The sequence below is a fragment of the Vulpes vulpes genome, unplaced genomic scaffold (assembly GCF_048418805.1).
Source record: "Vulpes vulpes isolate BD-2025 unplaced genomic scaffold, VulVul3 u000000657, whole genome shotgun sequence".
In the NCBI taxonomy this organism is placed as follows: domain Eukaryota; kingdom Metazoa; phylum Chordata; class Mammalia; order Carnivora; family Canidae; genus Vulpes; species Vulpes vulpes.
The window spans coordinates 1796600-1823344 of NW_027325810.1; the positions used below are offsets into that span (position 1 = coordinate 1796600).

Genomic DNA, 26745 nt, shown 5'->3' on the forward strand with positions numbered 1-26745 from the left:
TCCATCCCAGTCTGTGCCCCGGCCCCAACCTCCTTCCTCCTTCACCGGGGGGCTTCCAAGGCTGTGCCCGGCCCTCAGAGCTCCCGCGTGCTCTGCGCTGCAGGATTTTTAAGAGTTTCCAGTTGATTCCAACAGTCAGCCCTCGTTTTCCCGACTCCCAGGTCTCTAAGCCGTTTCCTTCTCCGAAGCCGAAGGTCCGGCTCAGGAACCCCCGCCCCTGAGCGAGGGGGGGCCGCTGCGCACTGGGAACTGTCATCTGGACAGCTCCTGACCCGTCCTCCTTGGCTTTGCCTTTTTTTTTTCTTGGATTAAGGAGGCATTAAAATATGTTTCTGATTATAAAGAAAATACAGACCTATCTACAAAAACCAGGCAATATGGAAAAACATAAGAAAAAAGTGGGTTTTACACAAAAATCTCATCCCCAGGGACGAGCACTAAAAATCTCTGCGGTTGGGCTGCTCGGGTGGCTCAGTGAGTCAAGCCTCGGCCTTTGGTTTGGGTCACGATCCCAGGGTCCTGGGGCGGTGCTCTGCGTGGGGGGCTCCCTGGGTCAGCGCTCCCCACTGGGCGTGCCTCCCAGCGTTAGGATGAGAGGGAGGGAGAGTGTATAAAAATATACATTTTCAATTTTATTTTAAATTTTTTTTTAATTTATTTATGATAGTCACAGAGAGAGAGAGAGAGAGAGGCAGAGACATAGGCAGAGGGAGAAGCAGGCTCCATGCACCGGGAGCCTGACGTGGGATTCGATCCCGGGTCTCCAGGATCGCGCCCTGGGCCAAAGGCAGGCGCTAAACCTCTGCACCACCCAGGGATCCCACATTTTCAATTTTAATATCATATCTGTCAATGCTCGTCATCATGGTTTCAGACTTTCCCACCCTGCTCGGTAAGTTGTTTCCCAACAAAAGAGCATCAAACGTATAAATACGTTTTTAAATATCTAGGGGTCTATTTTATGTTATAAATTTTTGATAAATCAGGAATTCTTCTGGTTGAAATAAATGATTTATCTTATTTATTTCCCAAAGGGCTAGCAGTCAATCCTCCTCCTCCTGCTTCATAAGATGCCTACTTGCCCTGTGTTAAGCCCCCATATATTTAGGATCCATTTCTGATTCTCTGTCCCACTGCTTCGCCTGTCCATCCTGCACTGGGGCTCCGCTCTTTAGTTGCTAAAACTTTTTCACGCTTTACCATGTGATGGGACAAGTATCCTCAATTACTCTTCTTTTCATAGGGTTTTCCTGGCCACCCTGAGTTCCACTTGGAAAAACATGTTTGCAAAGTCCTTCTGTGCTCCCCTATCATTGAAGGGTTACATTGAGGTCATTGATTTGGAAAGGGGACCTCTTAACCCTATGGAATTATTTTTTTCAGATTTTATTTATTTATTCATGAGAGACAGAGAGAGGCAGAGACACAGGCAGAGGGAGAAGCAGGCTCCATGCAGGGAGCCCGACGCGGGATTCGATCCCGGGACCTGGAGTCACGACCTGAGCCCAAGGCAGATGCTCTACCACTGAGCCACCGGGTGTCCCCACCTTATGGAATTTTCTAACCAAGAGGAAACTGTGTCTCTTCACTGAATTCAGGCTTCCTCTGACATCTACTGGTAAAATTTTATGGTTTCCTTTAAATCAGTTCTGCTCAATGTTTTATGGTTTTTCTGCATTTGCAAATAGGGCTATTTCCTCCCATTACTGTATTTTCAAATATATTATTATATGTTAAGATGCAAAAAAACCGACCACTTTTTAAAATGCATTTTCTTAACTGACTACTTGAAAATGCACTTGTTATTTCTAATGTTTTTGTCTCCGTTGACTCTTTGGGACTTTATAGGCATGTAACCATAATACCTATACAGACAAGTAACTTTGTTTCCTTTTCAATATTTATTTTATTTTGATGCTTCACTATTTCAGATCGTGTTCCAGTATTATTCTAGAACAATATTAAAAGTGCTGACAGCAAGAATCATTATTTTGTTTCAAAATTAGTGGAAATACTTCTAGTATTTCACCAAGATATTGGCTCTTGTTCCGAGAAAAAAAAATATTTTAATCATGTTAAGTAAGTGCCCTCCTCTCTTAACAGCTATTATTTTTTTTATAAATGGATACATTTTCATCAAATAACCTTTTTTTTAAGATTTTATTTATTTATTCATGAGACACACAGAGAGAGGCAGAGACACAGGCCGAGGGAGAAGCAGGCTCCATGCAGGGAGCCCGACGCGGGACTCGATCCCAGGTCTCCAGGATCACACCCTGGGCCAAAGGCAGGTGCCAAACCCCTGAGCCACCCAGGGGTCCCCCAAATAACTTTTTTTTTTAGATTTTATTTATTCGCGAGAGTGAGAGAGAGCAAGCATGAGTGTGGTGGGGGGGAGCAGAGACAGCGGGAGAGGGAGAGAAGCTGGCTCCATAAGCAGGAAGCCCGATGCAGGACTCGATCCCGGGACTGTGAGATCATGACCAGAGCCGAAGGCAGACCCCTACCGACTGAGCCACCCGGGCACCCCGCAGATAACTTTTGATATTTATTTAAAAGACCAAAAGGCTTTTATCCTTTGATTCACTAAGATCATGGAACATACTTAGAAGATTTGTAACATCAGGCCCTCCTGGAATACTAGGGATGAGCCGTCCCGGGGTTATCGCGTGTTCTGACTAACGTCCCGCTGGACACCACCTGCCGGTCTTCGCGCAGCACTCGCCATCCACTCAAAGCGAGACGGCCCCGCACCTGTTAGAATTATGTGATGTTCCACGTCCTACTTTCACTCTCTGAAACAGTTTATTTATTTATTTATTTATTTATTTATTTATTTATTTATTTTTCTGAAACAGTTTAAATGGCAGAAGAATTATCTGTTTCTTAAAGATTTGATAGAATTTCTGTAGGAAACTCCCTTGCCCTGGTGCTTTGTCTAGGCGTCGGTTACTCGGCACATGAGTGTTAATGGGAATTGTAGTTTCCAGGCAGATTGTATTTTCCATCGTTACAAAGTGACCCTCATGGTCAGCCTGGCGATAAGGTAGGGATGGTTTGGACCGACCGGGGCAAGGAGAAAAAGATCAAGCAGGGCAACGACCTGGTCACGATAAAGAGGGTCCACGGCGGTGGCAGTGAGGACGGGAACACGAGTCAGGTACGGAAACGGTCCGGGGATGGGTTTTGTCCTTCACTTCTCCGACCAATCAGAGAAGCCACAGTCTCTTCCCGCACCCAGCTCCTCGTCGTGCGCTCTCCTCGCCTCCCAGCTGCCCCCCCCCCCCCCCCCGGTTATGTCACGTCACCAACTAAACTCTGCACCCAGGGACACCCGGGTGGCTCAGCGGTTGAGCATCTGCCTGCAGCCTGGGGCATGATCCTGGAGACTCGGGATCGAGTCCTGCGTCGGGATCCCTGCGTGGAGCCTGCTTCTCCCTCTGCCTGCGTCTCTGCCTCTCTCTCTCTCTCTCTGTCTCTCATGAATAAATAAATTTTTAAAAATAATTAAAAAATAAACTCTACACCCCATATCCTTTAAAGCCAACACGTCCGGGTGACCCCCTCCACGATGGACTCACGCAGCCGTTACGCAGGACACTGTAGGGCAGTCCGTGTATCACGTGGTTGCTACATTCAAGTCATGAGATAAGAGAAGCAGAAATAACTGCCCGAGAGAGAGCTGAGCCACAACATAAGACGGCGTCTGCAGCCCCAGAACTGGGGGCGCTCGGCCATCGTCTAAAAAAACTCAACTCCTACTAGAATGACTCCAAACTGTGAGTCAGTCTCCAACCGACGAGGCCTTGACAGCTTAACCCGGGTGCCGCCCCTCTCGTGCCCGCCTCCCGCGTCCCCCCGACTGTCTCAGCGGACCGGCCGGGAAGGGCAGTGGCAGGGGACTCACCAGGTTGTCCAGCATCCTCATGAGGGCCTCGAACTCGTGCTCCCCCAGCCGGCTCTTCTGCATGGGCCCGAAGGTGCTCCCTGCCCACTGCACGGAGCCGACCTCGTGGGGTCGGTGCTTCTCCTGCTTCAGGAGGATGAGGTTCTCCACGCCCCCAGCGCTGGACAGGGCGGACACCTGCGGGGAGGAGCAGAAGGCTCAGCCTGCGTGTGTGCACGCGCCTGGAGGTGTGAGCGGTGGTTGGGGTTTTCCTCCCGGAGGAAACGCCACTCCAGCCCTTGGAGACCAGAAGAGGAAGAAACCGCAAGTGTGAAGCCTTAGGAATAACGCAATACAGGGACGCCCGGGGGGCTCAGCGGCGGAGCGTGACCCCGGGGTCCCGGGATCGAGTCCCGCGTCGGGCTCCCCGCATGGAGCCTGCTTCTCCCGCTGCCTGGGTCTCTGCCTCTCTCTCTCTCCGTGTCTCACGAATAACTAAGCAACATCCCTCTAGAATACTAAACACTAAAGCAATACGGAAGGCTGAAGCGTTACCTGGGCTACAGGCCAACCTCAACCTGTGGTCATTTCTGGGGAAGGTGGGGGTCAGCTCCCGAGCGGCCGTCAGCGCCTGTGGGCACCGGCTCCTTCCCCGGGGAGGAAGACGTCTGGCGTCTGGCGGCTTTAACTTCCTCGGCCTGGGTGGTGGGCAGTGGGTGCGCACCGTGTTCTCCTTCTTCATCTTTCTGTTCGTCTAAAATCTCCCTCCCTGCCTTTTCCTTGTTTAGGAAGAGCCGCTCGAAGGAAGCAGGCTGGCGTCCTGGCCCTCGAAGCACGGCGCGGCCTGACCGGGCCTGACGGAGACTCCTCGTTCGCAGCAGTGAGCGCGTCCGGGAAGCCCAGACGGGGCCACACGACGCCTGGACCCCTGGACCTGGGGTGACCACCGCACCGTCCGGGCCCCACAGCCAGGGGCTACAACACGCGGCTGCGGGCCGCGGGCTTCAGGTTTGAGGGCGAGAGCCGTGCGACCCCAGCGGCCGGGTGCACGAGCCTGACCATCTCCTTGCCTCCTGGTCCCTCCCCGGGTCCAGCGCTCAGATATGACAGGTCACGACCGGGCGTCCGGCTGACTCCAGCAGCAGGAGCGCGGCGGCTCCGGGGGCTCCGGGTCGTGCGCCCGGGGCTGAGCTGCGCCCCTGGTCGCCTCGTGCCAGCCTGTCAGCTCCTCGTCAGAAGGGGACGCCGATCACACGAGCCCCAGCGCTCCAGTCTCTGCCAAGGACCAAAGGCTGCACTTCGGCCTGCGGGTGAGCCCGCGTGTCTGAGCCCACGGGTGGGAACACGCCCCAGCCCGCGCGGGCTCCGGCAGTGTGACAAGTGCCCAGGGGCATCCTGGAGGTCAGCCAGGCCGTCCCTGCGAGGTGACCCGGGACCCTGTGAAGACGAGGGGCCACAGCCCTCACTTTCCTCGCCCTCCGCATCCGGGACGCGTGCCCGCGGAAGCCTCATCTTGGACCCATGACTCCACACCTGGTGAAAATGGGGACTCCCCGTGGTTCATTCCAGCCCCAGAGCCGGGGGCCCGGCGTCCGGGGGGCAGACCTCAGCAGGGGCGGCAGGGGGTGCCGGTCGCCCCGAGTCCACGCCTACTGCCTGTTACGTGCCCTCACGAGTCCTGCTTCCACCGCCGCGCCCAGCTTCTCTGCTGCCGGCTGGGGAGCCCCCTCGGGGCCGCGCATCGAAGCCCGAGGCCCGTTACCGCGCCGGGCGGACCCTGTGGCCAGGTGGTGCTCCCCGGGGCCCTGGGCCCGGCACAGACCCTGGGCCGCGAGGCCGTGCAGCACTAGGGGCCGGCCAGGGACCTGGAGGCGGGCTCCCGGTGCGAGTCCTGGCCGGCCGCGTCCTCGCCCTGGCACTCGGGCCGCTCCCTGGCCTCCCGTGCCTGCCTCCCCCTCTGTAAGACGAAGGCCAGAGGCGCTCGAGCCTCGAGAGCGTCACCTAAGCTGATACCATAAGGCACCGAGAATGCCCGGGCGCAAGGAGGGGCACGTCCACGTTTATGAGCAATAATCTCGCCCATAGGAGAGGCCACAGGCCCCGGGACCTGCCGGTCCCAGAGGAGGACAGGGCTGGCCGGGGCCCCGCGTCCCCCATCTCCGCAGCCATGGAGCACGGGGAGGGGACCGTCCGGGCCTCCTCCCATCTGCTGCAGGCAGAGCTGGGCGCCTGTCTCAGCTGGGGTAACCCAGTGCCCAGGACCCCAAACCAATGGGGAGCAGTGGGAACACCGTCCCGGGAGGATGGGCCGGGCCCCGGGCCTGAGCCATGGAGACGGCCACAGCCGCGTGCTTGCCCGGCCAGGCCCCACCCCCAGCGCGGAAGGTGGGCCCGCGACGCAGCACGACCTGGGCACCGAGCTGGGGGCCGTCCCCAGGCCTGAGCCTGCCTTGCCGCCTCCGCCCCTTCCAGCTTCCTCCAACGCCTCCCTGCCCCCGGAGCCACAAGGAAGGCACCGGAGCCTTCCCGGGGGCCAGCTGCCTCCGTCACCCGACGCACTGGGACGAGGTGGCCTGGAGCCAGTCCCAACTGCAGAGAACGTGGCAGCAGGTGCAGCCGAGAGGGGCCGGGGCCTGGGGCTCTGTGCTCCCACCTGCCCAGCTCGCCCACTGGCACAGACATCGGTGCAGGGCCGGGGGCACGTCGGTGCCTCGTGGGGGGCACACGGGCATCTCCCCCATCCGCTCAGGGCCGGCTGCCTGCCGAGCGACGGGAGCCTCTTCTTAAGTAAGTGGGGGAGCTCGCAGGAGCCCGGATGGGGAGGCGAGGGCTGTGGGGCCTCCGCCAGGGGCTGCAGCTCCCGGGCCGGGGGGGCGGCTGCGCACCTTCCCCACGCGTCTTCCTCACCGTCCTCACACCTGTCCCCCGGCACAGGCGACCGCGAGGAAGGGCCCTGGGGGCTCCGCGGTGGAGCGCCGCCTTCGGCCCAGGCTGTGACCCCGGGGACCACGTCCTCATTGGGTCCCCGCGGGGAGCCTGCGTCTCCCTCTACCCGCGGCTCTGCTTCTCTCTGGGTCTCACAACTGAATACGGAAAATCTTAAAAAAATCGCTCAGAAGGGCGCCACCTGCCGCATCCCCACCGCCACTCGGGAGCATCCCAGCCCCGGGGGACCCCAGGCGGACGGCGGGTCCCGCGCCCGCGCGCTCCGCCCTGAGCAGCCAGGAGAGGGCACCCGGAGGCCCTCCCGTCGGAGGCGCCATCCTCACAGGGACCCATGGGGACCACAGCCCCGTGCGCCCCGAGGAAGCCAGGCTGCGGAAAGAAGCGGTGGGGGCGCCGATCCCAGCTGGGGAGGGCCCGGTCCTTTCAGCTTGCGTGGCCCCCCGGGCACCCCAAAGGGAGCAGGTGCGACCTGGCTAAACCGCGGGATCTGCGTTTTCCTACTGCTCTCCCAGCAGCCCCTCCAGGGGCCCCAGATCACGGGCAACCCCCAGCCGCCCGTCTCCTATCCCCGACTGTCGGGGGAACCTGACCGTGGGCTCCCCGTCATCTCGGCGGCTCCCGTGTCCGGGCTCCCGTGTCAAGCGCCACCCGGGCCTGCTGTCCACCTCTCCCGGGCTGGACCACGTTCACGGGCTTTGCCAACTGTGCCCTCCAGGCAGAGAGAGACCCGCCTACATGGCACCTGTTGGGCGTCGCCAGGCGTGACCCTTACACCCGGGACGGGTGCAGGGTGAGGCCTTCGATGCCCCTGTTATGGTTTCTCCGCGGCCCGACTGATGGGCTCCCCGCCCTGGGCCCCGGCCCCCAAGAGGGGCACATGTCTGACACTGAGAGATGTTCTAGAGCCACAAAACCGACTGAGTGTGGAACTTTCGAAGGATAAGGTGGCGCCAAGGCGGAGAAACAGGGGAGGCTTTTCCGTGCTGGGTCCCAGGACCCCTGTGGCCACAGCCGGGGCCTCCGTAGGGCCAGGCCAGGCCCACCCCGAGGGCCCTGCTCACCTGTATCTCACACGCAGCCTGCAGGTGGAAAATCTTGTAGAACGCCTCCTCCACGGTGTCCCCCAGGGCAACCACCCCGTGGTTCCTTAGCACCAGGATCTGCAGAGGAGCACACGGCCCATTAAAGCTCCGAGCCTTTCAAACGGGAGTTCAGGAGAGATTTTGCATTTATTCCAGGCCAGTTTCCACACCAGTCCCAAAGCACGGCCCCAACTCCTCACTCACTGCCCCCATACCGACACCCCGTGTCGGCCCACGTGTGATCTTAACCCGAAGCCCCCTCCCCGGGAGACAGGAGACGCTTCTTAAAACCGAGACCGGAGAGCTTGGCCCGTTTCTTTGGGCAACGCCTGGGGTTTTAGGTCTCGGGGCGCTCGGACGTCTGGAAAACTGGTGGATGAAATTACGTCACACCCAATACGAGGGTCTGACCCCAGAAGCAACCTCTTGCTCCTGTGACGTAGTTGACTTAGGGATCATCAGACGGACGGGGTTTCTCCTCCGTGTGTGACACGGGAAGACGGGACTCAGGCTGGAAATGGCTCAGGCAGCGACTGCCTTTCGAGGCCAGGCACAGGCGCCCGTCAACCCAGGCTCAGCGCCAGAATGTCCCGTGCTAAGCCGGCTGCGCCTAATCCCGCTGTTAAAAAATAGGTGTTTAGGGGCGCCTGGGGGGCCCAGCGGTGGAGCGCCTGCCTTGGGCTCAGGCCGTGACCCCGGGGTCCCGGGATCGAGTCCCACGTCGGGCTCCCTGCATGGAGCCTGCTTCTCCCTCTGCCTGGGTCTCTGCCTCTCTCCGGGTCTCACGAATAAATAAAATCTTTTTTAAAAATAGGTCTTTAGATTTAAACCAAATCATGTGAGATTGTTTTTCTGTATCAAGTTAGCAAAAAAAAAAAAAAAAAAAAGAAGTGATAAAACACTCAAATTTGGGGAGATCGCAGGGAAACAGCCTTCTCACACACTAGATCCTGCGGAGGGAGGGGGCAACATGCCCCTGTGACATAAGAGCCCTCGGGGTGTGACATAAGAGCCCTGGGGTGTGATGTAAGAGCCATTGGGGTGTGAGGTAAGAGCCCTGGGGTGTGACGTAAGAGCCCCAGTATGTGATGTAAGAGCCCCTGGATGTGACGTAAGAGCCCTGGGTGTGACATAAGAGCTCCAGAATGTGACGTAAGAGCCCTGGGGTGTGACGTAAGAGCTCCAGGATGTGACGTAAGAGCCCCTGGATGTGACATAAGAGCCCTGGGGTGTAAGGTAAGAGTCCCTGGATGTGACGTAAGAGCCCCTGGATATGACATAAGAGCCCTGCGATGTGACGTAAGAGCCCCGGGGTGTGACCTAAGAGCCCTGGGACGTGTGTCTGCAGGAACTTATCCTAAGGCGATGACCTGAGGCATATACAGGGGTGGAACCCAAAGGGTTTTCATCGCTTGTTATCTACTCAGGGGAGCCAGAGGGGGGCAGTCCTCCATCGTCCAGTCACAGCACCGCTAGGGTGGCTGGTGGCACAGCCATTCATACCGCGAGGTACAATCTACTAATTTAAAGGCAGTGACTTCGAGAATATTCAGAACCACACAAAGGTGCTTCCTGGATATTGCTAAGGGAAAAAGGAGAAGGTGTTTAGGATCCTAGCTCAGGAAGCTCAGGTGAACACCACCACGGAGCGTGCCCCGGAACCTCAGGACAACGGGGCAGAGGGAATTCCATCCCACTATTTTGTTCACGTGCGACTTCGACACACGTCCCCGAGCACACACACGTCTCTCACGCTGTCGGCTCTTGAGGCTCCCGCCCCAGCGTGTCTCCGGGGAACAGCGAGCGAACCTTGCAGGTGGGTCCAAGGCACTTCTGCAGGCTGACCCGGTCCTCCTCCTGCTCCATCCCGCCGTTGAAGTCGTAGTAGGCCATGTCCCCCACCAGCAGGGCGTTGTGGGACACGGGCAGGAGGCCGCACTTCATGGCTGACACCTGCCGGGGGACGGGAGGAGGGTGAGCACCTGCAGCGACCAGCCCCTGTCCTCACGGCGGGCTCCGAGGGGCACGGCCAGGCCCCACGCCTGCCCCTGCCCTGTGACCGTGGCGCCTGGCGGGGCGTGGCCCTCGGCCGCCTCCTCTGATCCCTGCGGCAGCCACGTCAGCACACGGCTCCCTGCGCGTCTCCCTGACTGCTCCTGGGAGGGCCCGTGGGAAGGAGGGCTGCTGCCCCCGCCGCCTGCCCCGTGCCTCCGCCTAGACTCCCAGGGGCAGCAGCAGTGCAGGCGGCACCGGCCCTCCGGGCTGCATGGGCGGACGTCCTCCGCCTTGAGGTCAGGGCACGAACACGGAGGCCCCGTTTTACTGGCAGCAGGGCGGTGGGAGCTGCAGGGGACCGCCACGATCCATCCCCACGCCCTGCCTTTTACTAGAAGGAGCACGGAGAGCTGGCGGAGAGCCGTCTGGCTTTGTCCGCTCGCTCTGCCCCACGCGTAAGCCGGGCCCTGCAGCAGCGGACGCTCAGCACAAATACATCAGTCTTGGCCCCAAATCTGGAAAGTCTGAGCGCTCGTAACTGCTGTGCCTCGCGGAAGAAGCCCCAGGCCAGTGACAAGCCCGCTCGGCTCCTCTAGGCTTGCAGCCTGGAGGTCAGTAGGAGGGGCTGAAGCTGGAGGGGACACCCCGCGCTGGTGGCTGTGCCTCAGGGACACACGGGCAGTGGCTAGGGCCCCAGGGGACAACCTGATGCTCCAGGGTCTTCCTTCTGCTCTGAGTTTCCTTGCTCGGATCCCCAGCGCTCCGCCCGCCCTGGGCGATGAGACGCGGCCGAGGCCAGATTCCCACCGTCCCACCGTCTATCGAGACCTTTCACCAGACCTGGGCCGGGGGCGGGAGTGCGGCGGGTGCCAGCCCTCAGCCCACCAGCTCCGACCGGAGCGCAAGGTCCAGAGGGGCCAGCACTTGGGGGAGGGCGCGTCTGCGTGTGTGCCGCAGGGGGGTGGGGGCAGTAAAGCACCCTCCGCGCGGCCCCCTGGGGTCCCCTAACCAAGACCCCAGCTTGGACAAGCGGAGAGGATTAGGGTCGGGACACTGAGTGCTCCCCCTCCTCAGCTTGGCCCGGGGGCTCGGGGGCTGAGACGCCGGCCGCACGCGACACTCACGGCTGCCGTGGCTGGCGTGTGCAGGTGGATGATGCAGCGCACGTCCGGTCGGGCTGCGTAGACGGCCGAATGCAGACAGAAGCCCGTGGTGTCCACCGGGAAGCAGCTGCTGCCTTTCTCCACCACCTCTCCCAGGATGTTCACCTTGATCTGGGCCAGGGAAGAGAAAGTTAGGGCCCCTGGGGAGGCAGACCTCACGGCCTTCCCCGCGGCTGGGCCGTAACCCTGCACTCAGAGCGGGTCGCCCCAGGTACATGTGTAGGCGGAGACAACTGACACCGTGTAAGCACGGAAATGTCCAGCAGCCCCTCCAGCTAACGGGAACCCCGGGGCTTCCTACCAACCACGAGCTTCAGCCTTGCTCCAAGCCCCGCTCCCGCCTCGGCGCACCACCCGGTACAGCACCCCTTCCGGGGACCAGCCTGCACCCGTTCCAGGAGCCAGCCTGCAGCTCTTCCCGGGACCATCCAGCACCCCTTCGGGGGACCAACCAGCCATCCAGCTGCCGGTCCTCCCGCACACAGCTGGTGGAGGCCGGGAGCTACCTGGGAACCTGGCTGTCGGCTCAGCGGCTCACCACCTGTCTAGCAGACAAGCCCCAACAACACCTTCGGGGACACTTACCATCAGGTCCCTATCCCCTTCCCAGCCTCCCCCCACCCACTGGGTCCGTGAGCACACGCAGCCGCCCACTGTCCTCCCAGGTCCGCCAGGGTCTGGCCGGCGCCTGGCTGGGTGTAGCTGCCCTCCTGCCGGGGACACAGGCCTCTCTGCCCTGTCTCTGCCCCCCGCCCTGGTCTACATTTCCTTATCCTGTGGCTCCTGGAGGCTCAGCTCCTTCAGCATCGGGCCAGCCCACACGCTCCTGCCTTGCCCCTCCTGTTGGGCCCCTGCACCCTTGCGGGGCTCCCCAAGTGTCCTGCTCTAGGGGAGCCTTCTTCACTCTGACTCAGTCATCGCCTGCCTTATCTGCCTCCCCAGCGAGGCCACAAATGCCTTCAAGGCGGAGCGTGTGCCTCCTTGCGTCTGGTCCCAGTGTGCCTCGGCCCTGACCTCCTGACACGGGTGGCCGTGTGCAGGACACTCACCTCCCTGGGCTCAGTGTCCCCTCCTGCCTGTAAAGCGGCCTGGGCAGTCAGGGTCCCACCCTGCCCAGATGCTCTGTGACTTGGTCAGCTGGCTCTCCTGCTGCACACCTGGGCTCAACCTGTATGCCTCAAGCTTGGGGGGGGGGCCCGGGGGCACCCTCTGCCCCCCGGCGTACGCACAGCAGCAGAGCCTCGGCATCTAAGGGCCACCGGGCCTCTTCTGCTGGTAGGACAGTCCTTCCCACTGCTTTCCTCCTTCCACCCAGGAATCTTTCCTGATCTGGAAGCTTCTTCCTACTGTACCTAAAAGGAGCAAGAGAACCCAAAGGGACCCCAGAAACTATTGCTAATGGCACCGGCACTAGGCGACTCTTGATCTGCTTGGAGACAAAGCACTGGCTGTTGTCCTAAGGTATTCCCCGATGCAGACTTTGCAGACTTTCCAGTATTTTGCAGACTTTATTCCCCAACTCCCAGACTTTAGGGTCCGACCCCAGGCCCATCTCCTCCTCCTCCTCCCTACTGCGACGTGCTACCTGCACCTCACACTTGGCCTCACGGTTGGGGTGTGCTATGCTTTGGGACGACGTGCGAGACCAGAGCGCGAGCTCCACGAGGAGCAGGAGGGCAGTGGCCGATCTGGAAATGACCCGTCATTGGAGGCTGCTTTCGTGTAGGGAACGGACCGCGCGACGCTGGACTATACGTACCAGGCTGGACGCGGTGACCTCACTGCAAGAAACTCCCTTGGGGCTAATGAGGAAGTGATCTTGCTCCTTGCTGACTCTCAGCTGGAGGGAAAACAGGCGTTCTCAGTGGCAAGGAGGGGGAGGGGTCATTCCCGGGACACTCTGCCTGAATGCCCTCCTCCCCTGAATCCATGGCACCCAAAATTCACTCACAAGAACCCTCATCTTCCCCCAGCACCGGAGAGATGGAGAGGACCTAGCCTTCATTTGGAACCGTGGCAACGGACGACACGAGGACTCCCCAGTGGTCAAGGGTGGCCCCAGGAATAGGATCCAGGGGTTCCCAGCTCCTTATCCAGGGGGGGGCCCCAGAAGGGTGAGCACCGGTTAGAAACCTTGGGAGGCCCAGTGCGTGGCCACGCAGTGGGCGGGAGCTCTCCCTGGGGGTTTTGTCAGGGCCGCGGGTGGTGCCCACCCCGCCCAGATGCTGTGCTCACCGTGACATAGGTGTCACTCAGCTGGGCCCAGCCGTAGAGGTCGAGGAGACGGTAGACGCTGCTGATCTTGCACCGCATGAGCCGCTCCCCCTTGGCCAGGTTCAAGGAGTCGGCCGTGTGGAGGTCATTGATGGGCGTCATCATGGAGAAGTCTGCGGGGAAACAGGGTGGGGACGGGGCCGCTCGGGCCAGGGCTGCCGTGTGCCCCGTCCCTCCTCGCCCTCGCCCTCGCCCTCTCTGAATTCTCGCTGGCATGTCCACTGCACAAGAGGCGTCTGCAGGCGGGGGATTAAATATTCTCTGACCCTCCTCCCGGGGGTATTGTGCCCAAGAAAGTCTTCTGCTTATTCAGAGAAAAACGACGTTGCTTTTGGTCAAAAATCATGGCCAGATTCAAAGCACCAAATGGAGGGTTCTCGGAAGGCCAAGCTCCCAATAAAGATGGGCCCCGAAGAAAGGCAAGAGTAGGTGCCCGCGCGGAGGTGCGGGTACGTTTCAGAAGCCGGTTTTGGTGAAGATGCCGCCAAGCAGGAGGCCTGCTTATCAGCCGAAAAAAAAAAAAAAAGAACTAGACCACGCAGCGTGACTTCTCAAACGACGCTGGCCCCGCGCGGGCCCCTGGAAGGCGCGAGAGGTGTCTGGTGTCTGAGCCCCGCACTTCCCTCTAGTCAGTGTCTAGAAACCAGTGAAAGCACCAGCAGGAAACGGTTCTGGCTTAAGATGACGCCGGGCTGGGAGCCGCTGATGCTGCCTCTCCCGACACCCACCCAAACCCTAAGGGATTAAGTGCCCTTTCGAGCTTCTACTGCCCCAGTGAGCTCCCTGCCACACGGGGGAGGCGCGTCCCCATCCGGTCTGCAGCCCGGGGAAATGAGCTGGTCTGCGGGGATGCAGGGCGGGGGCTGCGGGGCCTGCAGGGCGGGCATGTCGCCACTGAGCCCGTGCCCGCGGCGGAGGGACACCTCCAGGGACGCGCCTACTGACCATGGTTGACGGGAAAGAGAGACAAGTGGTCCAGAGGCTCAGCTGAACCGGCAAAAATAACAACAACGGAATTCCAAAGTCAACACTTTCCAGCTGGAACCAGCCAGGGCGGGATCCCTCCCTCCGCTCTGCCCCGGCTCCGGTGGGCTCTTTGCTTGGGCCCTCGGCCCCCCTCGCAGCCACAGGCAGGTGTACGGGAGCGCGACCCCCGACACAGCCAGGCCAGGGAGCTGTCCTTGGGAGGGTCTTCGGACCCGACGGCTTCAAGTCCTTCTCTTACAAATAGCTGTGGAGGCCCAGGGCGCCAGGAAGCCAGGATGGGTCCAAAGCCTCATCATCGTGTCCCACGTCCCCTGTCGGTGTCCCCCTGCCCCCCGCACACCCAGGTGGGAGGAGAGACCAGAAGGCTCCACAGGCCTCCCCGAGCCCCTGCTCTCGGGGTTTGGAGAGAGAGAAGCTTATTCTGAGCGGCCTCACAAAAGCCAAGCCGACTGAGACTGAGCGCAGGCTGATGACTCGGAGCCCACCAAGCCATTTACTCAAGGGATCCAGGAAAACACAGAAAAAGCTGAAAACTCCCTAACCACCCCAAAGAGCGCTAAGACTGAAGGACACACTATTGCAAAAGAGAAACCCAAATAAAAACACAAAACGGCCGCAAAATCCTAAGGCAAACGGAGCTGAACAAAGAACAACCTCTCTGTGCTTGAACCCCCGACTCTTGGACCTTCCCCGCTTAGCGTCCGGTTCAGACGCCCCCAGGGCTCATTCCACGTCCAGGCTCCCCACTGTCTTCCCGCCAGAGCTGGTCGGGGCCGTGGGGATGCTGCTCGGCTCCGCTTCTCTCTCAGAAGAAAGAGCATAAAGGCAGGGACATGAAAACGATGAAGAAGAAAGGGAGCGCGGCGGGAGACAGGCCGGAGGGAGACACGTTCAGATCCCGCCCCGGCCGCACGGAACGACTTGTGAGCTGGAAACAGACCTGCCCTGCGTAAATCATAAGGATTCACTACGTTCCGAGGGGAGCGTCCACAAGAGAAAAGGCTTGCAATTATATGCTTCCCGGCACATTTCTGAAATACGAGGATAAAGGGGAAAACGCACCGACATCTGCCAAAAGAATGTTGGTTACCTACAAAGGAACAACAACAAAAAAATAGGCTGTTTCAGATTTCTCTGATATGGAAATAAATGCCAGGAGGCAACGCCGTCGGAGGTCTGCCAACGGACGAGACTAAAGTGACACGAGGCAGGTAAACGGAAAAGAAGCATCAAAAGTAGGCCCAAAAAATAAACAGAGGTTACAATATTATTATCAAAGTGGAAATGAGGGAAAGCCATTTCCTTCTGGAATATTCACCCTTGGTAGCAAGAAGGGAGGAAGAGCGAAGGCAAACGCCCCCAGACAAAGCCAGGCAGCGGAGCCCATGGCGGGAGGGCCGCTGCGCCGGGCATTTTACAGGAACTAAACGTTGATCCATAAAGAAGCTATAGCTATAAAGACCACTCACATATATAAGTAATTTCATCAAGATACAAAGCAAAAGCTACTAGAAATACAAAGAGAAACGAACAGTAATTAAATATGCAGAGGAAGAAACACAACTCTCATTTTTTATAAAATAAAAAAAAAACAAACGAAGATACAGAGGAAATATTATGCCCTGGAGATAGAGTCTGTATTTACATATCATTTAAAAATGATATTATTAGGCTACAGAGAAAAATCTCAATAAATCCCCAACACAGACATTAAATAGACCACATTTTCCAAACACAATGCAATAAAGATAGATGTTATCAACAGGCCCTTAAAAAAATACAAATTCAACCACTGGGAAATGAGAAAACTCATTCTCAGAGAGTTCTTAGAACAAAATAAAATCAAAACAGCAACTGCAAGCTATCTAGAAATCAACACTAAAGGAAATATTGTGTCAAGATGCCTGGGACAAGACCAAACTTACACTCAGAGAAAAAAATCCATGGCCTAAAATGTCTTTATTATTGAATTAAAAATGAAAATAAAGCATCCATTTTATTCTACCCTATAAAAACTAAAAATAAACCAAAGAAAAGTTATGGAAAAGAATTAGTGAATAGAAAAAAACAAAATCAGTGAATTTGGGAAACTAGAAAATTAGTAGAACTAATATAGAAATCCAAGAATTGGCTTAAGTGAGAACATCTATGAATAAACCAACATCTGGATTGGCCATAAAAGAACGAAGGAACACACAACACCAGGGATGAGAAGAGGACGTCATCTCGTTTACAGCACAAAGTTTAAATGGTAGAATATTGTAAATCACTCTAATAGTTTTGAAAATCTCCATGAAATGGATTATTTAAAACATATAGTCAAAATTTACTCAAGCAGCAGCAAAATAAGTTTTTTAAAAACCCTAGACGAAACTGAGAAAAATAATGTTATCAAAAATGTTCCAGATCTGGATGGTTTTACAAGTAAATAATAAATCTCCAAGGAAGAGAGACTTCCTACCTTATTTAAAATCCATCAGGACAAAGAGAAGGGTGGGGACCACTCTGACTTATCTTATGAAGTTACAGCCCAAATACCAATACTAAATGAAGACTGCACAAAAAAGTGAATTTCTGACCAATCTCATTCGTGAATATGCAAAATCCTGAATAAACGCCTAGCAAACCAAATCTAGAAGAGTATTTTCAAAAGAATGCATCAAGACAGGAATGATTGATTTCAGGAATGAAAAAAAGAGTTCAATATTCAGAAATCTATTAATATAATTCATCATATCAATAGTGCAAAGAAAGAAAAATCAATAAACGCCCAAAATGCATTTTATAAAATTCAACATCCATTTCTGAGAAGAACTCATATTGAACCGGAATGAAAAGATACTTCCTCAATATGATAACGAACTCAAGCTCTTGTGATAAAGGATTTCTATTAAAGTCAGAAACCAGACAAGGATGATTACTCTCTAATCTATTATTAAACGTTGTTCTGAGAGTTGTAATGGATGCAGTGAGAAAAGCAGAAAAAGAAACCAAAGGGTGAATGCTGGAATAAAGGATTGAAAATGACCATTATTTGCAGGTCATGTGATTTTTCGAGATACAATACCCAAGAGAAGCTATGAGAACTTAAGAGTGCAACAAGAACCTACTTTCCCTGGAAGACAGCTATAACCAGAAAGAAAGCTGAATGGAGGAAAAAAATCATTTAAAATAACAAAGTTATATAAAATTTCCAGGATAAACTTAATAAGAAATCAGTAGAGACCATAAGAAAATAACGGCTAACCTTTTCTAATATAAATAAGAAAATAAAATAATAAAATAGAAAATAGAGTAAAATAGAAATAAAATAGAAAATAATAAAATAATAAAAATAAAATAAAATAGAAAATAATAAAATAAGAAAAAAATAACAACTAACCTTTTCTAAATGGACATTTTTTAAAAAGGCAAATAAATAGAGGACATACATCATTTCTGAACAGACTTAAAATTCATTTATGCAAATATTTTTAAAACCCCTACTCTGTGCCAGCTACTTTTCTAAGTCCAGGACACAATTCTAGGATATAGCAATGAACAGAACATACAAGTATCTTTTCCCCATGGAGCTTATATTCTAATATAAAATTATAAATTTATAAATCCTCCACCAAATTAATCTATTTATTTAAAGTAATCCCAATCAAAATCCCGAAATGGAATTTTTGAGGTATACGGGGGGTGGGGAGGGGACTTAACAAACTCATTCTTAAGTTATTTTTAAGAATAATTAAGGCAGGGACCCCGGGGGGCTCAGCGGTTGAGCATCTGCCTTCAGCTCAGGTCGTGACCCCGGGGTCCTGGGATCGAGTCCTGCATCGGGCTCCCTGCACGGAGCCTGCTTCTCCCTCTGCCTGTGTCTCTGCCTCTCTCTGTGTCTCTCATGAATAAATAAATAAATCTTTTAAAAAATAAATAAGGCTATTTGTCCCATGAGATTATAAAACTTGGGGAAGGTGCTTCCGAGTGCGCAATCAAAAGTAACCAAGGATTCAGCTCTATGGAAATTAAAGAGTTCTACAATATAAAAACATGAACAAAAAAGGCAAAGGAGGAACTGGAAAAAAATTGCAATATATTTGACAGGTAATAGGGAACTAGTTCCACTTTATAAAGATTTGAAAACGCATAAGAAAAGAATATGCAAGTAGAAAAACTAGCAAGGAAAGCGATAAGGCAATTTACTACAAAAAAAAAAATCATCCCAGTGTGAAAATGTATCTAATCTCATTAGTGATCAAATAAATGCACATTAAAAAGTACTATTTTTCGCCTATCAAATCGGGAGGATGAACCGAATAGTATAATTCGTACTGCAGTGAAGATGGAGGAAAGGGCGCTGCGCGGCGCTGGTGGGAGCGTGAGCTGGATCCGCGCTTCTCCGGGGTGATCTGGCATGACGCGTCCACATCTTTAAAACATGCGAATACTTGAATGCAACGATTCTACTTCCAGTAATTGGTCTTTAGAAAACGATCATAGAATAAACGAGAGGATTTACTGTATCGTTGTTCGTAAGAGCAAAAAGCTGTCAATAACCTAAAAGCCTACAAACGGGAAGCCGGTCAGATAAGCTGCGCACGTTCCACTCGCGCAGGACCGCGCAGCGTCACCAGCCCTTTATTACAGGACGATGCTCTGCCGTGTGTGGGAAAGCCCCGAGGTGCGCTACAGCTCTCCAGCCTACGTGAGCAATGTGATTCCATTCTTGTTTTCCTCATCTATGCGTGTTAAGAGAAAAAGGCGGGAAGGATACGCACCAAAATATCGAAAATAGTCATTTCTTGGTTGTAAGAACACAGGACCCTGATGGTAATTTCCCCTTTTTCCTCGTTATTTTCCTGATTTCTGGTCGCAATCCTGTATCTGTGCGATCGCGGGATAGTGTGTTTGTTCCTTCAAGGCTGTGGGCAGAGCTTCGGACCCAAGAAGAGGGTGTCATGCCCCGGCCTGGCTGCGGAGTCCGGCTGGCCTGTCCAGGGGGTTGCGACCCCCCCCCCACCTGCCACCTGCCAGGCAGCGGCTCCCGGGCACCGAGGAAGGGGCGTGAGTCAGGGGCTGCCGCTAGCAGGCGAGGACCCTCCTTCGGTTCTGCATGCACGGCGGGGGCCGGCGGCTGGACCCTCTCTGCACCCCGGTCCTCAAGCAGAGGCCCCGTAAGAGACTTCTAGCTGCAAAGCCCCCCCTTTCACGCGACCCACGGACGAAGGGGGACGCGGAGTCACACTTGGGCTGCTCTGCCTCTCCGAACAGTGGCACCAAGTCGTCCTGCTCCCTCCCCCAACAGAACTAGAGACTTCCCCGTGAGCCCCACCCCCCCCCCGACTTCTGGGCATCAGGGGTGACTCCCCTGTGGGTCTTCCCATGCCCTGGCCCCTGGCCACCCACCCGCTCTTCCCCACCTCGCTTCCTCCACCCCTGCTCCTGGCAGCTCCCCAGCTCCCCACGTACTCATGGAAGATGCCGGGAAGACGGCGTGCGAGGTGCTGGCCATGAAGTCCGCGATCTGCCGCAGGGCCCAGATGTTGGAGGAGTTGTTGCCCTTCTTCATCTGCTCCTGGATGAGGCCTTCCAGCTCCTCCCTGAAAGACTGAAGCGGGCGGAGGCGCTGGTCCCCCGGTGGCTCTCCTGCGGAGGCTCCCGACCCCTCCAGGAGCCGCCCCTGCCCCGGGTCAACTGGACCAGGGCTCACAGGGCCCCTGGGCCTCAGACGGCACCGGGAACCCACGGGGACCTCAGGAGCCCCCCAGCTGCTGTCGGGGAAGGCCCCTGTTGCTCCCTCCGTCCAGAAATTCAGGCTCCAGGTCCTTCCCGGGTCCCGCCCACCCAACTGCCCCCCACACCCCCCACGCCTCCGCCATCAGACGTGCAGGGCCTCGCTTCAGTCACCGAGAGCCGTGTTAGACGGCAGAGCTGAACGGAACGGCGTGCGGCCCCGGCGTCAGCTCTGCCTGGGCTCTCGGGACCCCAGGCTCCCGGGACACGGAAGGATACGCTGTGCTCCCCGCGGCTCCCGCGCCCCCATGCCCTGCTGCCCTAAGGCTGCGCCTCCTGCCCACCCGGTGGAGCCACACGGGGCCGAGGAAGGACGGGGCCAAGCGCCGAGACCCGGTCGGTACCAGCTGGGCGCCCTCTCCTCCCGCCCTGGCATCGCCGCCTTCAGTACCGCGTGCCCCGCTCCTCGCAGGCCCCCTGCCACCAAGGCCTGGGCCTCGTGCTCACTGGGCGCCCTGAGCACGGTCACACCCAGCCCGCCCACGGTCCTGTCTCCCGAGGCCCAGTGGGGACAGAGACGCCTGCTCCACCCTGAGCGCCCCGGGCCGAGGACCGCGTGGTGCCTGGGGACCGGCTCCACCCCGCCCCTCCTGTCCCCACCCGGCCCGGTCACCGGCCGCCTGGTCCACTGAGCCCCTGCTTTGCTCCCGGGGCACCACCTGCTCGAGGACGAGCTCTGTGTTCGCGCCGCGCAGGTGCCCACGGATCGCAGGCAGGGGTGAGCCCTGGCAGGGCAACCGCTTGCCCCCCTTTCCCTGGCCCATGGCCCCCTGCCCCCCACTCTCAGCGTCTAGGTGCTTCCGGACCCCTTTGACGCCTTTGACCTCTGCCCCCGCGCGTCAACCTTACTGCCCCGCCGGGAGGTCCTCGTGGTGATGGAACATACAGGCTCCCAGCTTCCCCCCTGCGCCCCATGGGCCCCGGGTACCCAACATCCCTGTCGGCTCGCTGCTAACTCGGGGAAAGCGGGAAACAGAGGCAGGGCCCTGTCAGACCCACCCCTCCGGCACCTGGCCCAGCTGCCTGCGCAGAAACCAGGTTTTTGCCGTCCCGCCGACTAGGGAGCGAGCCAAACACCCACGGGGCCAGGCCCGGCCTGCTCCCGGGCTCAGAACGGCCAGACGGGGCCCAGTGGAAGGGGGAGACCCTGCAGGGTCAGCCAGAGGGCCGGCCGCTCCCCTGCCCCCCCACCGGGCCGCCCCACTCACCGGGCTCTGCAGGATCATGGTGACTCGCTTCTTCTGCTCCATCAGGCTGAAGTCCTGCCGCAGGTCTGCGGCGCGGCTGCGGAGGCGCAGGTACTCGGGGTCATCGTCGGGAAAGCGGTCGAAGTACTGCGGGCCCTGCGGGGGCGGCGGGGATGCGGCGTCGGGGACAGCGTCCTCACTCATGGTCCTGGCGTGCGAGCCGAAGCCTGGAAGCCTGTGGAGGAGGCCGGAGGCTGCTCCTGGTCCGCCCGGCACCTGCAGCAGCGCTGCACCCCTGCGGGCCCGGAGCGTCCAGCAGGCGCTAGCACCTGCCAGGGCCACCCCCTGCCCTGCTGCCCATCACCCCTGCCCTGCTGCCCGCCACCCCCTGCCCTGCTGCCCAGCCACCCCCTGCCCTGCTGCCCATCACCCCTGCCCTGCTGCCCGCCACCCCCTGCCCTGCTGCCCAGCCACCCCCTGCCCTGCTGCCCATCACCCCTGCCCTGCTGCCCGGCCACCCCCTGCCCTACTGCCCATCACCCCCTGCCCTGCTGCCCGCCACCCCGTGCAAGCGAGTGCACACTGAGTGGAACACGCCCGTGACGCGTGCCCGAAGTGCGAGGCTGTGCCCCGGGGGTCAGCACGCACACAGGGACAATCGCTGGATCCAGATGAGGGCCAGGGCGGCCTTGCGACGCGGCCGGGACCCCTAGGTTTTCCCTCGCAAGCGTGCTGCTTTCAGGGCCTGCTGGCGAGGGAAGGAATGTTCTCGGACTCTACGGGAGCCCGTTGGAGAAGCTGCATGTCCAGCTCCACCTCCCGGCTGCGGCTCGGGCCACACCCGCTCCCTTCCTGTGTCCTGTCCTGTCGTGTGGGCCCCGCTAGACCTTCCAGGGCACCGGCCTCCTTCCTGCTGCGTGATCCCCTCTCAGGGGACGACAAGCAGTTCTTGACTGAACGAGGATGAGCTTTTGAGGACGAGTGGAGATGCCAGCAAGGGTGTCGGGGGCTGGCACACCTGGCTCCCGTCCTCACCCTGCCCTCCCCCCTTCACTCCACAGGAGGCGGGGTGCTCTCCTGTCCTGCTGGAGCACTGCCGCCTGCCGACTGCCACCTCCCGTCCCGACCTGCTCTTCCCCCTCGGCCCATCCTGTTCGCCCAAACCTTGACCTTCATTGCTGGCAGCAGGTCATCACGCAGGAGGCCTTGCGGCAGCCAGGAAAGCACCCCACAGGGCAGGGGGCTCCGCCCTCCCTCCACCTTACAGCCCCTCTGAGTGGGGCAGCTGGGGCGAAGCGCCAGGTGACAGGAGAGCTGGGGGTCCGCCCCCCACCGGCCCAGAACACTCAGATGACCTTTCCTCCTTTCCCTCTCCTTTCATTTTTCCTCCCTCCCTCCCTCCCTCCCTCCCTCCCTCCTTCTTTCCTTCCTTCCTATTTGCCCCTTTCGGGGAAGAGCAAATAGCAAAGTCCAGGGAGGGAGCACGTACAGATCCCTCAGCTAATGGCCCGAACCCTTGGCCTGGAGCAGTGGTTCTTACACCGAGGAGCATGTTGGAATCCACTGGGGAAGGGTTCAAGATACTGATATCACGGATTTTCATGTTACTAGCCGGGGGTGTGACCTGGACATCAGGATTTTTAAAAGCCCCCTGGGTGATTCCAAGAGGCAGCCAGAGTTGAAATACCCCTGGCCAGACGTTAGTAGCCGTGCCGCGCGACGGGAGGCACCCAGGCCGGGTGTTGGCCATTAGTGAGCCAGCCAGAGACGGCACAAACGTCACCTTCTAATTCCACTGGCAGGTGCCACTTCTCATGGCTGTCCCGGCCCTGTCGTCCGACTCCAGTGACCACCTGCCACCACACACTTATCCTGGGACAGCACGCGTTCCCCAAATGCCACCACAACCTGCTTTTGCGAGTTTGCCAAGCCATGACGTCTCACATCCTTATGGATGCCCTCCCCGGCTCTCCCCTACCCGGCGCCCTGCCTACTGCTCCTGCAGACGAAATATTTGCCTGTGAGGGGTGGAGTGTGGGGGAGGCAGCTTCAGGAAGTGGCAGCCAAAAAACCCCAAAAGCAAAAAAAAATTCTCTAAAGAAAAGTGTAAAGCAGATACGGCAGGTTGCTAGAATGGCTGAAGACGTACTTAGTGACATTCAAGGCAGATTCTTCATCCCAGTGGAGAGAATCACTGAGTCCATCAGGGATGTTCCCAGGGCAGTTAGCTCCGGACTAGAAGTCCGAGTCTACACTGTCACCCTCACTCGCTCATTCTCTAGCTGCACGGCCTTGAGCAAGTGGTAATTTCCCTCTGTGGGTCTCATTTTTCCATCCCTAAATGAGGGAAAGAACAGAATAAACTCTGGGACCCCTCCCAGCTCTACACTCTACGGAGAGAGACAGATTCACGTGGAAATGCAAAGGATGGAGGATCTAGGCTGCCCAGAGCCAGAGACCTTCTTCCTGCATCCTCGCCTCCCACCCCCGGGGCCTCTCCCTCGAGCCAGATGCCGACTGGGCAGCTGCCAAGGACACACACGACCCCCTAACATTTGCCTTGCAGGTTCAAGTCAGGCCCACGTGTGTGGAGTGAGTCACGAGTCCTTCTCCTCCACCATGCCCCCAGCCTGCTCCTGCAAAGAGAGGCAACAAGGGGTTGCAAGGACAAAAACGACGGGACAGCATCAGAGCTGCGCAGACATGCAGTCTCCATCCAGATCTCCTGGGCAGAGAGCCCCGCGGACATTTTCCCAGGGGCACTGCCCCCCCCCCCCCACATTTTAATTATATCACTTCTGTAGCCCCAATCTTCAATGTTTTTTTTTTTAAAAACAGGCAGGCAGCCTCTCCCAGGAGGTACGATAGATACACACACGGGGATGAGCTCCCTGTGTTCCTTACAACTCAGGTCCCACCAGCTCCAGAGCCACCTGAACCCCCCGAGTCTCTGGGGCTCGGATCATTTTGGCCAGCACAGCCCGGTACTGAGCCTTCCTGGCCTAAATCCTTTCTATTCAGGTGGAGAAGGCCGCCCTCTTTCCTTCCCCCTGGAATGGCTGCATTCTCAGGAATGGGTCCGTGGAGGCTGAAGTAGCATTCCCCTCCCTGAAGCACAAGGGTCCTACAAGGAAGTTCAGGTCCTGCTGGACAGGAGCCCATCCCCCAGGCCCCCAGGGCTGCCTTCGCTTCTTAGAGTCCATCCCAAGCAGGTCACTCCAGAGATGCTCCAATGGGTAGGGGGCAGGAGATGGAAGCCCTGACCCCCTCAGCATGACAACGGCGGCCACAGAAAAGCAGCCTTCGACTTTACGGGCCAGAGGCATCCTTTTGGGCTTCTCCCTTTCCTTCCAAAATGTTGCACAGGTGACCAGAGTTCTGTGCCGTGCGGCTTTGTGGTTGAAAGCATGGACTCCAGACCAAGAAGAGGGCGAGTTCCAGTCTTAACCACGCGGCGTAGCAGCTATGTGATCCCATTGCACAAGTCACCTAACCTCTCCGTGGCTCGGTTCCCCCGTGTATGAAATGGGGGTTGGACTGTTTAGCTACCTCGTTAGGCTCTTCTGAGGATTTAGATGAGTTAATGTATGTGAAGTATTCAAAACAGTGCTATTAAGCATTTGCTCTTATTATGTGTCATTTAGGGGCTAAAATCATCATAGCATTAGGAACTCGAGCAATAAGAGGCTCGTGATTCAACTGTAAACAGGTGCATACTGAGTAACTGTAATTATATGTTGTAGCCCCAAAACCTAATTCAATCTTGAGCTATATTAACAAAAAGAACATCTAGAAAAAGACCGATGAGAATGACTAGTTCTCTGATTAGATACTGGGAACAGGTCAACCCGGAGATCACAAAAAAGAGGACGAGCAGGGTGGTGACCATCAGAGGCCAGTGCTCGGTGGGCCAGGTGGGACATCATAAAGAATGTAGCCTTCGTCCCCAGCTCCTAGCAGAGCTTCCAAAAGCCTTGGGATTTCTAAAATACCTAAGGACATCGGGAGGGTCTTTGGTTATTCATGATGAGCCCATTGCATCGAACCTGAATTTACGCCCACGAGGCGACTTCCGGTGGGCCCTTCGATGGTTCAAGGGAGAGACTGGCTACCAAGAAAGGCCAAGCACAGGGTTAGAAGGTTGGAACATTAGCCGCATCCCAGCCACGGAGGACAGAGGGGGAGGGGTTGGAAGTTGAGTTCAGTCAGATGGCAGAGGGGGGCCCCTGGGGGGCTCAGGGCTGGAGCGTCCGCCTTCGGCCCAGGGCGTGACCCCGGGGTCCCGGGATCAAGTCCCACATCGGGCTCCCCGCAGGGAGCCTGCTCCTCCCTCTGCCTGGGTCTCTGCCTCTCTGTTTCTCATGATTAAATTTTTTTTTAAATCAAGTGGCAGATGATTTAAACAACTGTGCCTACTAGTAATAAAGCTCCCCATTAAAAATCTCTGGACATCAAGGCTGGAAGGAGCTTCCTGTGGCAGCTGGGATAGTGATACACCCAGATTCTGGAAGGAGGGGACGCACAAGCTCCGCACCAATCCCCCTCCCTGCCCACGCCCTGCCCTATGCGTTGTCTCCATGGGCTGTTCCTGACTTGACTCCTCCATCGTACAACTGGAATCACAACTGCAGTCCCTCCCGAGTTCTGGAGTTGTAGCGAATTAGAGACGGAGGGCGGCACGGAAGCCCTTACCTTCACAGCCAAGAGAGAGAGAAGTGCCGTGGCCTGGGGATCCTGCTCGTGGCTCCTGAGGCAGGGGCAGTTCCCACTGGTGACTTTGCCTACAACCAGCGTAGTTAACTGTGCGCCCGTAGCTAACCAGCAGTAGTTAACTGTGCCCGTAGCTAACTTGTGGTAGTTAACTGTGCACCTGTAGCTAACCAGCGGTAGTTAACTGTGCGCCCGTAACTCTAACCAGTGGTAGTTAACTGTGCCCGTAGCTAACTTGTGGTAGTTAACTGTGCACCTGTAGCTAACCAGCGGTAGTTAACTGTGCGCCCGTAACTCTAACCAGTGGTAGTTAACTGTGCCCGTAGCTAACTAGTGGTAGTTAACTGTGCCCGTAGCTAACCAGTGTAGTTAACTGTGCACCCATAACTCTAACCAGTGGTAGTTAACTGTGCCCATAGCTAACCAGCGTAGTTAGCTGTGCGCCCTCTGCGCGGCGGGGTGTCAGAATCGAGCTGAGCTGCAGGACGCCTGGTTTGCGTCAGAGGACTGGAGACACAGGGCGCCGAGCAACCGTCTCCATGATTACTGTCACTCCCGGGGCGCTCCATGGGCGGGCATCCCCGTCACTGTCCACAGGCACAGGCACACTGGGTCTCAGGGAGAGACGCTAACTTGCCTGACACGAGCGGAGTAACGAGCGGGTAACGTGGGGTCAGGGTCTCCTCCAGGACTGACCGGCCCCAGATGCTACTTGTCCCCGGACGTCCGTTGGGCTC

General features: G+C 57.0%; 1 protein-coding gene across 5 annotated transcripts in view; it reads right to left on the minus strand.

Annotated features, from left to right (window-relative positions):
* Positions 1 to 26745, minus strand: part of ADD2 (adducin 2) — an 89584-nt gene that overhangs the window by 12378 nt on the left and 50461 nt on the right. For 3 of the 5 annotated variants that reach the window (XM_072746140.1, XM_026017827.2, XM_072746142.1), the window contains exons 3-10: positions 21320 to 21533; positions 19788 to 19926; positions 13308 to 13459; positions 12832 to 12912; positions 11034 to 11183; positions 9724 to 9867; positions 7894 to 7992; positions 3908 to 4084 (exon numbers count right to left, since the gene is read on the minus strand). In XM_072746140.1, coding sequence (XP_072602241.1) covers positions 3908 to 4084; positions 7894 to 7992; positions 9724 to 9867; positions 11034 to 11183; positions 12832 to 12912; positions 13308 to 13459; positions 19788 to 19926; positions 21320 to 21502 — 1125 coding nt within the window. In that variant the 5' untranslated portion in view covers positions 21503 to 21533. Of the gene's footprint in view, positions 1 to 3907; positions 4085 to 7893; positions 7993 to 9723; positions 9868 to 11033; positions 11184 to 12831; positions 12913 to 13307; positions 13460 to 19787; positions 19927 to 21319; positions 21575 to 23447; positions 23636 to 26745 lie in introns of all 5 variants that reach the window. The other 2 variants (XM_072746143.1, XM_072746141.1) reach the window with 2 other exon arrangements.